General features: G+C 39.8%; 1 protein-coding gene across 1 annotated transcript; it reads right to left on the bottom strand.

Annotated features, from left to right (window-relative positions):
* Window positions 1-2208: 2208 nt before the first annotated feature.
* Window positions 2209-6919, bottom strand: LOC117442272 (uncharacterized). Its single transcript, XM_034078271.2, has 7 exons — window positions 6769-6919; window positions 5285-5584; window positions 4870-5151; window positions 4436-4531; window positions 4269-4355; window positions 4157-4185; window positions 2209-3071 (listed from the first exon to the last, which is right to left on the bottom strand). The coding sequence occupies exons 1-7, from the start codon at window positions 6827-6829 to the stop codon at window positions 3009-3011; spliced, it is 918 nt and encodes a 305-aa protein (XP_033934162.1). The 5' UTR covers window positions 6830-6919; the 3' UTR covers window positions 2209-3008.
* Window positions 6920-15278: the final 8359 nt, after the last annotated feature.

Genomic DNA, 15278 nt, shown 5'->3' with positions numbered 1-15278 from the left:
ATCTCCCTTAAATTCACAGCAATCTTACCCAGCTATCACACTCTGATTGCTGGGTAATACAGCCATGTGCACACTGCATTTAAAGTAATCTTACCCAGCTTTCAGACACTAATTCGTGGGTAAGAAAGTCACCCTGGACGGGTCGTCAAATGTGATTGAAATGGACAGATTCCTGTACATTTCAATCACTTTTGATGGGAGTCGTGAGGTGTGTTTGAAAGGGCCATATCTCCCTTAAATTCACAGCAAACTTACCCATCTTTCACACACTAATTGCTGGGTAATACAGCCATGTGCACACTGCATTTAAAGTAATCTTACCCAGCTTTCAGACACTAATTTGTGGGTAAGAAAGTCACCCTGCATGCGTCGTCAAATGTGATTGAAATGGACAGAGTCCTGTACATTTCAATCACTTTTGATGGGAGTCGTGAGGTGTGTTTGAAAGGGCCATATCTCCCTTAAATTCACAGCAATCTTACCCAGCTATCACACACTGATTTCTGGGTAATACAGCCATGTGTACCCTGCATTTAAAGTAATCTTACCCGGCTTTCAGACACTAAATCCGGGGTAATAAAGGCCTGTACATCTCCCTGTTTGAAATGCCCATATCTCCCTTAAATTCACAGCAAACTTACCCAGATTTCACACACTCATTGCTGGGTAATACAGCCATGTGCACCCTGCATTTAAAGTAATCTTACCCGGCTTTCAGACACTAAATCCGGGGTAATAAAGGCCTGTACATCTCCCTGTTTGAAAGGGCCATATCTCCCTTAAATTCACAGCAATCTTACCCAGCTCTCACACACTGATTGCTGGGTAATACAGCCATGTGCACACTGCATTTAAAGTAATCTTACCCAGCTTTCAGACACTAATCCGTGGGTAAGAAAGTCACTCTGCATGCGTCGTCAAATGTGATTGAAATGGACAGAGTCCTGTACATTTCAATCACTTTTGATGGGAGTCGTGAGGTGTGTTTGAAAGGGCCATATCTCCCTTAAATTCACAGCAATCTTACCCAGCTATCACACACTGATTGCTGGGTAATACAGCCATATGCACCCTGTGTTTAAAGTAATCTTACCCGGCTTTCAGACACTAAATCCGGGGTAATAAAGGCCTGTACATCTCCCTGTTTGAAAGGGCCATATCTCCCTTAAATTCATAGCAAACTTACCGAGCTTTCACACACTAATTGCTGGGTAATACAGCCATGTGCACCCTGTGTTTAAAGTAATCTTACCCGGCTTTCAGACACTAATTCCTGGGGAAGAAAGTCACCCTGGACGGGTCGTCAAATGTGATTGAAATGGACAGATTCCTGGTTCTTTAATAGTGTATCGCCCCCTAGAGGCCTGGAGTGGAAATACAGCAGGAAAAACAGGTCTAAATAAATAAGATGAATAATTACAGAACATATTTTATAATAAAAGAAAATACTATTAAAAGTCCTGCAAATAAACCATACTGAAGTGAAAATATAAAATATAAGCAACATTTATTTAAAATAAAAATATTGAATGTGCAGCAAAGTTCATCTGCACCCACGTTACTGATGAAAACTCGACAGCAGGAAGGTCTGTTTTGATTTATTTTTAAAGTAGAATATAAAATCTTCCTCCAGTGACAAACCAAAAGTAAAACATTTGATCGTAAAAAAATGAAACACACAAACCTGAGGGTGGTGCTGTCGAGCTGCAGTGTATTAACACACACACACATACACACACTTTAAGAAACACACATACTAACACACAAATAATCGCACATGTCATTCAACATCACACAACTGGCAAAATGGGGTTCTGTTCAACAGATGAAGCGCTGACTGAACCGGAGGACCAACCTGAAAGCTGACAGGATGTTGATCAGGGGATTTGAAAGGTCTATAGCCACCTAGCCAGGTGTTCTAGCCTCTTCTCGATGTGCCATTCTTAGAGCTTCCTCTGTGACGCTCTGATTCACTCTCCAAGAACGCTGAAGAGTACGTAAGTCAAATCAAACAGTCTCACTCTCTCTCTTGCCTCATACCTGATCCCAGGATATCACCACAGCTCCACTAAATGTGCAACACCTTCCTTGGCTCTGACACAAACTGTATGTTGTTTACAAAGTGAGAGCCAGGGCAAAGAGAGGGGTTAACCCCAACAAAGGGTTGTGTTGTCAGTGTGTTGGAGATAGAGAGAGAAACACAACTCATTATAACATTGATTACAAGTACTCTTTTTATTTGGATTATATTTCATTAAAGCCGTAGTAAAAAAAGGAGAAACATATTCCATTAGGACTTAAGCTAATTAAAACATGCTAAGATACTGGAGGCATTTCAGCTTTAGGAATACACATAGAGTAACAAGTGAGTATAGTAAATATATTGTATAGACCATTGATCAGATATATAGAGCATGTGCAGCAGTTACAGTAGGCAGTACAGGTATATATAATGTAGGTATAAGTACACACTATGCTAATTATAAGACATTTTATGAATCATTAATTGAAAAACGAGATAAAAGCATTTATTAAAGTTATTAAATCGACACTAGGCTGAATGATTTTCCCTAGATAACACAATTAAGAAAACATTTTATGGATAATTTTACAATTTAGATATTTTCTGAATTCAACCCAACACTTGTATGTTTGAACATGTGCAGCAGTTACAGTGAGAAGTGAAGGTATGAGGTGTGAGTACAAGTACTGCTAATATTGAGATGTTATATACAGAGACTGTAGACTATAGATCAGATCCAGTATAACTATGTGTGGGAATGTGAGAGCACACTTAAAGGACGTTAAGTCAGAAATGAATGAATATAATAAGCTGTGTTTCCTATCATATGGAGGTGAGTTTCTGAAGGGCTCTCGTGGGGCTCAGGTGCTCTCAGGCATCAGAAATGTTCCAATGATCTCATGGTTCTCCTGTTTTCTCCTGTAACATATGAGGAGGTGATGTTTGACAGCGGTGGACTCTGAGGGGAGTTGATGTTGTTGATCAGTCACACAGAGGCAGAGGCCCCTCCATCGTTTTCATCGTTCACCTCATCTTCATCATTCTGCTCCTGTCAACATGGAACAGAGACATGGTAAAAACACAGAGCAGAGCTGGAAAGTAACGAAGTACATTTACTCAGTTTTCTACTTCAGTACATTTGAAGGACTTGACTTGACTATCATCAGTTAATGCTACTTTACACTTTAACTGCTCCTTGTTTTGGAGCTTCGTGTTGAACTTTGTACTCGTCTACATCCATTCATCTTTATTACACATTCTTGCTTTAACATCTTTTATATTCCTTTTTTTATTTTGTATTTCATTCTTAAATTGAGCAGAAATCTCCATCTATGATGGATTACATGACAAATATAACTAGTTCAGCTACCCAGTAGTATGTAAGTCATTTTAATAAACCATTCATTGCAAATGGAAGTGATACACATTAAAACATCACTTATTATAATCACATATTATATTATTACATTCTGCATAATCAGCACTTTCAATGTAGCTATATTTGTATTATTAATCATATTTATATATTAGAGTATTTTTACATTGTAGTATTGCTACTTTTACAAGTACAATATCTCAGTACTTCCTTTAGTGCAGCGGTGTCAAACTAAAGCCAAATCCAGCCCGCGACTTCATTTGATCCCGCAAGAGCTTGCAAAGAATATAATATATAAAATATAACGTTTATTATATGGTTTCATGCCACTTTACAGAAGCAGGTTGCCCATAAACTACATGTCCCACAATGCATCTCGTTTTGTGACATGCACACTGAAGAGACTTGCAATTATTTGCCATAGACTTCTGCTTTTCAGACGTAGTTAATTATTAAGTTATTAAGTTTTAATAATCCAATGCAGCGGCAATAATGTAATATAATACATTATTTTATATATATATATTTATATTTATATAGTTACAACCGGTCCTTTGAGTGCAACCATAATGCTAATGTGGCCCGCGATTTAGTTTGCCACCCCTGCTTTAGTGCCTTGCTCAAGGGACCCACAGAGATACTTCATTTCAACACAACATGCACACTTTACTCCTTTGTTGAATCTTCTGCCTGTCTTATAATCACCGTTCAATGAAAATAATAAATATTACAAGCTATTATTTTATATTTAAACTCACCAGGTTTTTTCTCATCCGTTTTTCGCCCCCTGAAAAAAACAAAAAGACAAACATGTTGACTTCAGCTTCCACGGTTTGCTTTGTCTTTTCTCTTGAATCTATGAACCCTCACCTTTAGCTCTGGTCCAGATGTGGACCGTAACCACGGTGACGATGAGAGCTGCTAACCCCACAGACACCAGGATGAGCCACCACACAGCTGGAGAGAGAGAAGTCCCAAGTGTTAAATACAGTCAGAGGTTTTTAGCTGTTAATGTATTTCTTCTCTTCAGTCTCTACCTGGTCCTTCTGGATGTTTGCAGTCTGCTCCTGTTCCTTTGTTCCTTTCAGATGTCCTTCCATCAGTTGCTGGTGTTCCAGTTGTTGTAGCATCACCTTCAGGAATAAAACAACATCATGCAAAAAACTGTAGTTACAACAAAAAAAGTGTTATGCATAAACCAAATGACAAAATGAAGTGACGTCAAAACCTCAAACCCCAAAAAGCATTATCTGTGATTAAATGTGTGAGAAGTGATTTGAAACAACTCATTATATTCTAATCTGGTTGCTCAATTAGGAGCTTCTCTTTTTTATCAGAACCATCCGTCTCTTCACATTTCAGAAACTCATTACATCCCTGATAAATGTGAGACGTTGTAAATGTGTTGTTTCAGTATATTCTAATAACAAGACTGTTAGAAGTGATTTTAAACAGCTTATCGTGTTCTCACCTGAGGACTGAGGGCTGAGGGGAAACAGATGCACTTCTCCTGTGTCACCATCAGTTACTGCACAAGTAAAAAACTCAGACCTGTAGGTGTTACTAAAGAAAGAAGTCTGAAATGTGACAGAGGCAGAGCAGGGTGACTGTGATATCTTTATATCTCTCTGATCTCTGTCCACATCTCGACCCTGAAGCAGCCACTTCACTGAGTGATCACACTGATATCTCTCCACAGATATCGACACAGAGCAGAGTAACTTCACCTCTTTATCGACCTGATTTCCAGTTACTGAAGATGGAGATATTGAGAGATAAAGACAACAAGAGTAACATTAACTTCATCCCTGTAATCATTATTATTGTAATGATTCAGTATATTGCTCTATAGAGACAGTTTGAAACATCATGATGTAAATACTCACTGGAAACAACATGCAGAAGAACCTCAGAGTCTGATCTGCAGAGGTAAACACCAGCATCCACCTCTTTGACCTTCTTTATAACCAGGGAACAATTCTCTGTAACTCTCAGTCTGTCTGATTTAGCTTTGGCTTCTTTGTGAATCTGTCCGTCTTCAAGCAGCTTCATTGATAAGCCGCTTAAACCATAGAAGGTCCAGGTAGTTCTCTCACACTTACCCTGATCTTGATACAAATTTTCAAAAGGCAAAGTGACTTCATCTCCAGCTCTGACAGTGAGGATGGAATCTTTCCCATCTGCAGCTGTTGGGAAAAATCAGAAAGAAATATTGACGTGATAAATGCTGACAGAATAATGATGTATTATATGAAAAGGTAAAGAGTTAGAGTTCTGGTTGATCTGTTTAACGAATCATTTAACGACTCATTAAAACCAGAGTTAATTACAGATCCACATCACTAACTGAAGCGTTCAGAGTGAGGGTGACGATCACTTTAAAGAATATTGCTATGTGGGTTTTAGTGAGCGAGAGTTCACTAAAGTACTCTTTATTTTTTTATTTCTTATTATTATTACAATTATTTGTTTAATCTCTCAAAGTGTATCAGTATCCCTTGTTGTGAAGCACTTCGAGATTTGTCTTGGCAGATGAGAAGCGCTATATAAATTAAATATATTATTATTATTAAAGTCACCACTTTACAAACACAACTCATCACTCTCAGTTAAAGGAACAGTACGTAGTAAAGTACCGTTAATGATATTAGAGCTGTTTTATTTCATGTACTTGGTCAATGGTAAATGGACTGTATTTATTTATACCCCCTCAAAGCGCTTTACAAACAACAAGTCACCCATTCACTCATATTTATAAAGCGCTTCATCCAGTCTCTCACCCCCTCAAAGCGCTTTGGTTTGAATGTTTGTCTTATTACTAAAAGGCTTTAGAGTAAACTCTTAACTATTTATTTTAGTGAGTCACACTACGCTTTAAAAGATGTTAGTTTAAGTCTCACTTCTTTGCTGTCAGATATGACGTGCATGTCTATTTGTCTATATGTCTATATACGGCATGACGTTGGTTCACAGCTGAGGGTGTGATTAGACAGGAAGCGGTAGAGTCTTTTGACCGTGTTCTTTTTTGATACGGAGAACTTTGAGTTACTTTGAAGCGAGGAAGTTTGTCTTCATGTTTGTATGTTAAAGAATAAACCTGATGTGATTCAACGCTACAACGATCTCTGGAAAGTTAGTTAGAAAGCAAAGAGAGGCGCGTCATAGCCCACACCCCGATAGAGGAGAGTGGATATTAAATGTAGAAACGGATCAAAACACCACGACAGAAGGTATCTTTCACACACCGTTCCCCATTGGGAGCGACTTGGGGTTCAGCATCTCGCCCAAGGATACATCGATTTCAATTGAGAGACGCCCTCACTAGCTTTCACTAACAGTCGTGAACAGTGTGTGTTCTCTGCGTCCTCACCTGGAAAGTGGAGCAGCAGCATCAGGAATGAAGACATCACGATCCTTCTGAATCCAGACATCGTGCTTCTCTCTCGGTCTCCGGCTCTCGACTGCCAGAGTCTCTAACCTAATGCTTCTTTTACAAGAACTCAGCATCTACTTCCTGTGATAATGAAGTCACTTCCTCATCCACCTCTCCTCTGATGGATGTGGAGTTAATGTGAGATTAGCTTTTAAATCTCTTTTGTCTTTGGTTGTTATAAAAAAGAGGGAAAAGTGTAACGTCTAACTTTTGTGTTTGATGCATTTCTTGTGTCTGGTTATTCAGAGTGACGGTAACTGCAGGCCTTCTTCATCAGCAACACAAAAGAGGAAGCTGAGCATGTTGTAATGCATGTTAACAACATGCTGGTTCCTCTTTGTATCTCTGCAGATTTATTTTTACTTTAAGTGTTTCTGTGAAGAAGAGGTTAACAGCAGCAGCATAGCTCTGCAGGTTCGACCCTCTGATGCCGACCACATGACCATCAGAAACATTAATAAACTCGTTAGCATCTTGACAGAAGGATACAGAGTCTGACGCAGATCTGCTAAAGGGGTTCCTTATTCCTGATCTGACTTTCGGATAAACAGTTCAAAATGGCTTGAATCCGACTGAAAGGACAGGAAACACTGTTATGTAGTGATACTGGCAGGAGAGGACTCTCTAAAAAACGCACGACAAACATCATTACCAAAAACAAGAACAACGCACGTGCCTTGTTCGCTACCGTCGACAGACTAACTAACCCCCCAGTGTCAGTAGCCTCTGAATTTCTAACCACCGTGCAATGACTTTGCCTTTTTCACTGATAACATTCAGAAAATCAGACAAGCAGTCAGTGCCTCTGCATCAGGAGCAGCAAATGTGTTGTCTCTGTGTCCACTTAACATCAATTCAGACATCATGACACAATTCCATCAGATTAATGATAAAAACCTAGAGGACATTATTCAACTTCTGAAGTCCTCCTCCTGCTGCCTTGATATTATTCCAACAGGATTCTTCAAAGATGTTTTGCCTTGCATGGCCTCAGATCTACTTGTATTTTTCCACAGGCCCTGAAAACTGCAGTCATTAAACCGCTCTAAAAAAAGAATAATCCTTTTCTCTTAAAGTGAATACATAAAATAAAAAAACAGTGGAGCTTACCGTAAAACTAACTACTGGATAGGGTTAACCCTAACCCATATATATTTTTGTATTATTATTATTATTATTATTTTTAAATATATATAGCACCAAATTGCATCTAATCTATATCCACGGTCACTTTTCACATTGAACATGAGCTCTTTTATTAAATAAACTAAACGCTTTCATTTTAAGTTGAGTTTAGTGTTGTTGACCCTAAGAAACACTGATGCATTAATCAATAACAATAATCCACAGCTCCTCTCTCTGCTCCAGAGGATTTAAAGAATATATCAGCAGTAAACCTGGGGGAAACACTGACATTCAATATTATGTTAGAGACAAGTTAGTTATTACTCACATATCAAAGTATTTTCATCTGCAAGATGGAAGAATAGCTGGGTGCTGCCTGGAGAGACTGATGAGGGACACCGGCTGGCTTCAGCAGCTTTCCACACAAAGCCATCACATGTTCTGTTCCATAGTCTTCACTGTCCACTGTCAAAAGAGTGAACATCACAGCTGTCATGGTAACCCTTTGTTACACAACATACAACCAACATGCCCAAATTAGTTTAAATTGTAAATATCTTTGCAATAAATTACCTGCAGGAATTCCTCAATTAACCTGTTTTTGATCAACACCAATTTTCATTTTAACTTTCTTTAATAAAAATCATGTTTGTATCACTACACTTCTAAGGCACAACATGGGTAAACAAGTATCCGTATTATTTCCTATGTTATTCCTAGTGTTTCTTTAAATACATTGTTTTTGATTACCACAAATCATTATTTTAATTCTCCAGTTCTAATTGATGAACTAAAACAGTTTATGCCAAGTGTGATACAAATGCAAAAAAAATAAAGATACTTTAATGATAATTTTGTTAAAAATAATAATTTTAGCAGACCAAGCATGTATGATGTAGTAATACAACAACTATTTTAGTTCACACAGTGTGACATTAGCTAGTCATGTTAGCTTGTAATATATAGAGCAGAGCTAACTAGCAAGTTAGCCAAACGTTAGTGGTTAGCAGTTTATGCTATGATAGCTGTTGGCTACTGAACATTAACAAACTGGATTCCGCAGTAAAAAAGCTGTGAAACTTTACAATAAGATTGGCGACAACACTGTGACACCCTGCTGCACGTTTATGTGTAATCGTCCCGCGTTGGAGACGAGAGGGTGGCGGCAGCACTGCAATAAGCTGTAAGCTAACCTTAGCAGCCACCTTGTTAACCTGTATATCCCGATTGTCCCGCCGGTGGGACATCTTGCAAGAAACAGCATCTCAGGACTTCTTAAAATGTAACAACAACCTATTAATGATGCTTACCCCCTTAACGGGAAGAAACTCAGCTAACTGACGATATTAACCATTGTTAAGTCTAACAGCTTACGGGGCTAACACTACTTTAGCACATAACTGGCAAAAGTGATATTTTTTACTTCATGCTATCTGCACAAACGTATCATATGAAAGCTGAGATTCCACAGATTCCCTTAAAATATATGTCTCATCACTCAAAACTCACTGAACTAGAAGAAGAAACGTAACCTTAAATACACAATTAAACATTCACAAACTAAGGATTATCTAAATACATGTTTAACTCCACCAGATATCAAGTCTTCTGTTCTCTGTTGACGTCCCGATGCTCATATTTAACGTGTAGATGTAAAACTATTCCGATATTAGTCCATAAACTCGTGAGCAGAAATACAGACCGCTGTCGCTCCGCAGGAGAGCCGCTCAAACTGACGTGGAAGTTTCAAATTGGATTGAAAGGCGCGGACAGTGCTCATTGGCAGGTTTTTTCGATGACGTTTATATCAACCAATCAGGAGTGTTGTGGACTCATTCCAATCCTGCTTCTCTTGTCTGCCGTTGTATGGCTGGATTCCATTTCAAGTTCCGTAGCTTTTTACATACATTTTACGTTTTTTATTTGACACTTTTTTTGTTACAGTTAACTATTTTAGTATACTATGAAAACTACTTTATTTACACAAAATCATTTTTGGGTATCTCTGCAATATGTTACATTTTTCGTGAAGATGCATACATTTATTTAACATTTTAGAGATGTTTTATAATAAGATTTATTTTTATTCTACAACAGTACAGAATACAGTTATTTTTAGTTTTTTTTACATTTTGTTACATTACATTTAAGGTTTTACTGCAACAAAAAAAAGAAACTTGCCTTCATTTTACATGCAGTAAAATGATGTGTATTTTATGTGTTTTACATAGAATTCTATGTAATTTAACATTCAAGACAATTACACAATGGAATTATCCTGTACAAAAACGATAATTTCTCATCAAACCAATTTACAGAATAAAACCTTTGTTTATTTTAAATAAAAGTAATTTACTTTTATGGTATTTACACATACTATAGTAAAACAAGAAAGGTCTTTAAAATAATACAGTACAATACATTTTTTTTACAGTGTACCACTAGGTTAAAATAGGATATTATGGGACATTTGGACTGCTCCACTCCTTGTAGTCTCTGTCCAAAGGTAACTTTTAGATGTTTTTGTCATTACGCACAAACTTAAGAAGATTTACACATAATAATAATTAAAAAAAAAATCACAACCCATTGTCCTCAACATATGGTGCTTAATTTAAAATGTGAGACCCCCCTCCCATAAAATGCTCTCACCCAGAGTGGGCATGCACACGCGCACGCACACACATGCGCACACGCACACACACACACACACACACATACACACACACACACACATACACTTTGATTCTGACACACACACCCCAAAAAACTCTCTTTCTGAGAGAATGGGAATGTTACTCTTTTACTGTCGCTTTATGTCTGGATAAACTCCAGTCCAATGCAATTTTAAAGAGATAGTCATTTTTAAGTAATTAGTGGTTATTAGGGGTGTAACGGTTCACAGAAGTCACGGTTCGGTTCGTACCTCGGTTTAGGGGTCACGGTTCGGTACGGTTCGGTACAACAACAAAAAAGCAAAAAAAAGTCCCAAATGCATAATTCCAGGTTTGTTGTTATTTATGTTTGAACAGTAGCGCAAGTTTCAGTTTAAAAATAAAGAACTCTGACATTTTGAATAATTAACTGTATTAAACAGTTAAAAATAAACCATACACACTGAGATGGCCATATTATCTATAATGGCTGATGTCAAACAAAAAGGTTTCATCAAGCTGTAAAACTAAAAAGGATGTCTTGATAATCATAAACAATAAGAAAGTGTTTCAAGAGTACAAAGTCGTTGAAATACATATGCCAAAAGCTTCCGTTATTTATGATGGTCTCTCGGCTTTCATGTCTCTTGGCTTCTTAAAAACAGCGGGGATCAGCTGTTGAACTGCTGCTGTCTTTGGCCGGGCTCCGGTGATTGGCTAATCTGGGTGATGCCTTCTGATATGATTTAGCATGTTTGGCGTGTGTGGCCATTAGCATACCGCACCGCTGTAGAGCAACGCCGACACACCGTCCTCGTCCGATCCACCACTCGCACACCTCTTCATTATTGTAGTCCACAGGGAACCCGAAATGTTCCCACACAGCTGATTTAAAAGAAGCAGGTGGGTTCTAGCTCCTGTGTGTTATCTGAACTCACCATACTAACTTTTCTTCTTCTTGTATTTTGTTCGTTTTGTTGTTGTGTTTCTTCTTGTTCTTCATTTTTTGTTTAAGGGCGGCTGGCAAACAGCTTTTAGGCGCAATACCGCCCCCTGGAGTATATATAGTGTAGTGGACCACTGCCCTGAATTACTTTTTTCCCAGTCGTAAAAAAAAGGCGTATTCGCCGTGTGACTGCATGTGCCGAACCGTGACGCCCGAACCGTGACAGTACGGGACGAATAGTGGTTATTATTAAATATGGCTCTTTTATTGCTACTTTTAACTTTTTAATGGATCCTATAAGTAAAGCCTGATAAAAGTGTCAAACTCCCGAAATCCACCAGAATACTGGAAATTACATCTACTCTGTTAAAAATGTCCTGGGGGGACCTCCAGACCGCCCGCTAGGGGGCGTGTTCAGTATGTGCCCACCCCCCCCCTGGAAAAAAATCTCCTGTTATCGGACGGTGTGAGGTTGGCAGGTATGGCTGAAGAGCTGATTAAGAATCCGTTGTCCGAGAGTGTCACAACTCAGGAGGAGACTGGCTCAGGATGGAGCCAGTCTCGATTGAGGCCCATCAGCTCTGATCTGCGACCACTTCTCATAAATCTCATCCTGGTCACTGACCTGCCAGTGGGCAACTCGATTTTGGAGGGAGGGGAGGGAGGGGAGGGAGGGGAGAGGTGCAGGAGAGAGGGGAGAGAGGGGAGAGGTGAGAGGTGCAGGAGAGAGGGGAGAGAGGGGAGGGAGGGGAGAGAGGGGAGAGGTGCAGGAGAGAGGGGGAGAGAGGGGAGGGAGGGGAGAGGTGCAGGAGAGAGGGGAGAGAGGGGAGAGAGGGGAGAGGTGAGAGGTGCAGGAGAGAGGGGAGGGAGGGGAGGAAGGTGAGAGAGTGGGGAGGTGGGAGAGGAGAGAGGTGCAGGAGAGAGGGGAGAGGTGCAGGAGATAGGGGAGAGAGGGGAGGGAGGGGAGTAAAAAACTGCACTTTAGTCTGGTGGTGCTCGACCTCAGGTTGCGGAAACTCCTCCCTGAAGGCAGGAGGGAGGAAGAGGATGAAGAGGCAGGTGGAGGGATGAAGAGGATGAAGAGGCAGGTGGAGGGATGAAGAGGATGAAGAGGCAGGTGGAGGGAGGAAGAGGATGAAGAGGCAGGTGGAGGGATGAAGAGGATGAAGAGGCAGGTGGAGGGATGAAGAGGATGAAGAGGCAGGTGGAGGGAGGAAGAGGATGAAGAGGCAGGTGGAGGGAGGAAGAGGATGAAGAGGCAGGTGGAGGGATGAAGAGGATGAAGAGGCAGGTGGAGGGATGGGAGGGATCACCCACAATGCCGAGTGTTCTCCGGGTGAGGTGGGTGTTGTAGGCCCAGGAGAGATGGGAGTGAGTGAGAGAACTCCCCCCCCCCCCCCCCCCACACGTACTGTAACACTTGAATAAAACCCTTATTAGCGTTTAGGAACCTGCTTTCTGGAAATGGTATTCAGTTACGATCTGACTTTGAAATGTAAACTACTAAGGTTTCAAAATGCATTGTTTTATCATAACTGCCTGACAATTCAATTCAATTCAAAACCTTTATTGATCCAAGTGAAATCCCATTGAGAACAATGCAGACCTGCAGCTATAGGTTCCACAAGAAGACATCAACACATAAACAACAGAACAACAAAAGGACAGCATACAGCAACATGTACAGGGATTACAATTTGCATATCTAACCACATGTACAGGTACCGACAGCATCTGACTGAGTAGCATCCAACCGAGCTTTAAAAACATGCAGTGGCACTAGCTTAAAACAAACAACAAATAAAACTTTCCTGTTCAATTGGATGAATAACCAGCTAATTGTGTCCGTGTCTTCAGCCACCAGGGGGCGCCACTGTCATGATTTAGAAAAGTAAATGTGAATGTTTCTGGTTTTTAGCCAAATATTCAAACATGATTGAGACTATTCACAATGTTTGGGGTGCTTCAACACATTTGACCACTTATTTAAATACTTGTCAAGATATGGAGAGTTTATATTTTAAATGATAACAGACGTGTTGGTGTTGCTTTTACACATTTGTCGGCACTAAAACAAATTGCGTTATGATTTTAAAGCAATTTTGGAGCAATTTTGACCAGAAATATCACAAAATGTTGGCAATTTAACGGATTCTACCAAACTTCGGCATATATGTGACCCAAATATGGACTGCAAATCACTTTAGTGGTGCTATTATTAGTTTTATAGTTGCACAAATCAACATATCTCTAGGTGTAGCTACTATCATATTTGAACAAAAAAACTGTATTGGTCTGCGATCCAGAATTTAGGGACTTTGATGCGCTTTGACACAGTTCAAAGTTACACATTTTGGAGGGGCCTTGTCCACATTTTAGGGGAACTGTAAATGTTGTGTATCATAGCAAACAGATTTGAGGTTAAAGGAAATGAAATATAAGTAGGATGAATAAATGATAGGAGACCAGAATCACTATTTCCAATTTGGATCATAACCTTGTGAGATTTCAGATCCATCATTCTTTACTTCTTGTATTATTATTGCACATTTGGAAATGACCTCGGACGCATTTAGTACTTTTTAGATTCCCGGGTACATTTGATCTCACATTTCTAACTGTACGTCCCTTTCTGTTCGACTCGGTGCAGAAGTGGTACTGGTGTAGATTTCGGCATGGTTGACTTTCTTGGGATGATTTTAATTGTCATACATGTGTGTTTCCTCCTAATGAGACCCGGCTGAGGAACTTCTGCTCCGACCCTGAAAACGGGAATGATTCATTACAGGGGGAAAGTCTGAGTGGTGGGGGGTTTAGTTTACTAGACTGTGTAATATTTTCCCTTTGATTCATCAAATGAAAAAGGGGTAAAAGCCTCAGTCATCCCCCCTCTTCCCAAAAAAGCAGATCTCCTGTCTCCTTGTGGCCGAGACGCACAGAAGCCCTCCATCACCGGAAAGGAATGCAGAGAACTATGTCGAAGTTTCCGAGTCTGTGTGTGTGTGTGTGTGTGTGTGTGTGTGTGTGTGTGTGTGTGTGTGTGTGTGTGTGTGTGTGTGTGTGTGTGTGTGTGTGTGTGTGTGTGTGTGTGTGTGTGTGAGAGAGTGTGTGTGTAAGCACTTTCAGAGGTTGCACATCATTTTTTGTCTCGGCTGCATGTCGTAAGAGCAGCCTTGGGGAGTAACGGATACAAAAGTAAAGGTAGAAGTACTCAGATCTTGTACTTGAGTAAAAGTAGAAGTACTCAGATCTTGTACTTGAGTAAAAGTAGAAGTACCAGAGTGTAGGAATACTCTGTCACAGTAAAAGTCCTGCATTCAAAATGTTCCTCAAGTGAAAGTAGAAAAGTATTATCATCAAAATATAGTGAAAGTAGCGACAGTAAAAGTAGTCGTTGTGCAGATTGGTCCATTTCAGAATAATATATATGATATGTTTTATAATGATTGACTAACTAAAGGTTAGGGTTAAACTAAAGGTATTAAATACATGTAGTGGAGTAGAAGTACACCATGTACCTCTGAACTGTAGTGGAGTCGAAGTACAAGGAGCTCAAAATTGTACTTAAGTACTTAAAAACTACTTAGTTACTTCCCGCATGTTCAAAGTAACCCTCCCAGCTGCGTAATAGTGCTGGGAGGGTAACTCTGGAGAGGGTTACTCCCCCCTGTTAAGTACCAGATTGAGTGCAGATTCGTTCCATTTGGAAAGAGGCTCGCCGA

Source organism: Pseudochaenichthys georgianus, unplaced genomic scaffold (genome assembly GCF_902827115.2).
Source record: "Pseudochaenichthys georgianus unplaced genomic scaffold, fPseGeo1.2 scaffold_404_arrow_ctg1, whole genome shotgun sequence".
Lineage (NCBI taxonomy): Eukaryota > Metazoa > Chordata > Actinopteri > Perciformes > Channichthyidae > Pseudochaenichthys > Pseudochaenichthys georgianus.
This window is presented reverse-complemented; position numbering and strand designations above follow the sequence as displayed.

Bases quoted from the DNA above. Each gene is read 5' to 3' on its own strand.
- LOC117442272 (XM_034078271.2), bottom strand. From the start codon at position 6,829: ATGTCTGGATTCAGAAGGATCGTGATGTCTTCATTCCTGATGCTGCTG. The intron at 5,152-5,284 runs GTGAGTATTTAC...CTCCATCTTCAG, and splicing joins TCTTCTGCATGTTGTTTCCA to TAACTGGAAATCAGGTCGAT. The intron at 4,356-4,435 runs GTAGAGACTGAA...CTCTCTCTCCAG, and splicing joins CAAACATCCAGAAGGACCAG to CTGTGTGGTGGCTCATCCTG.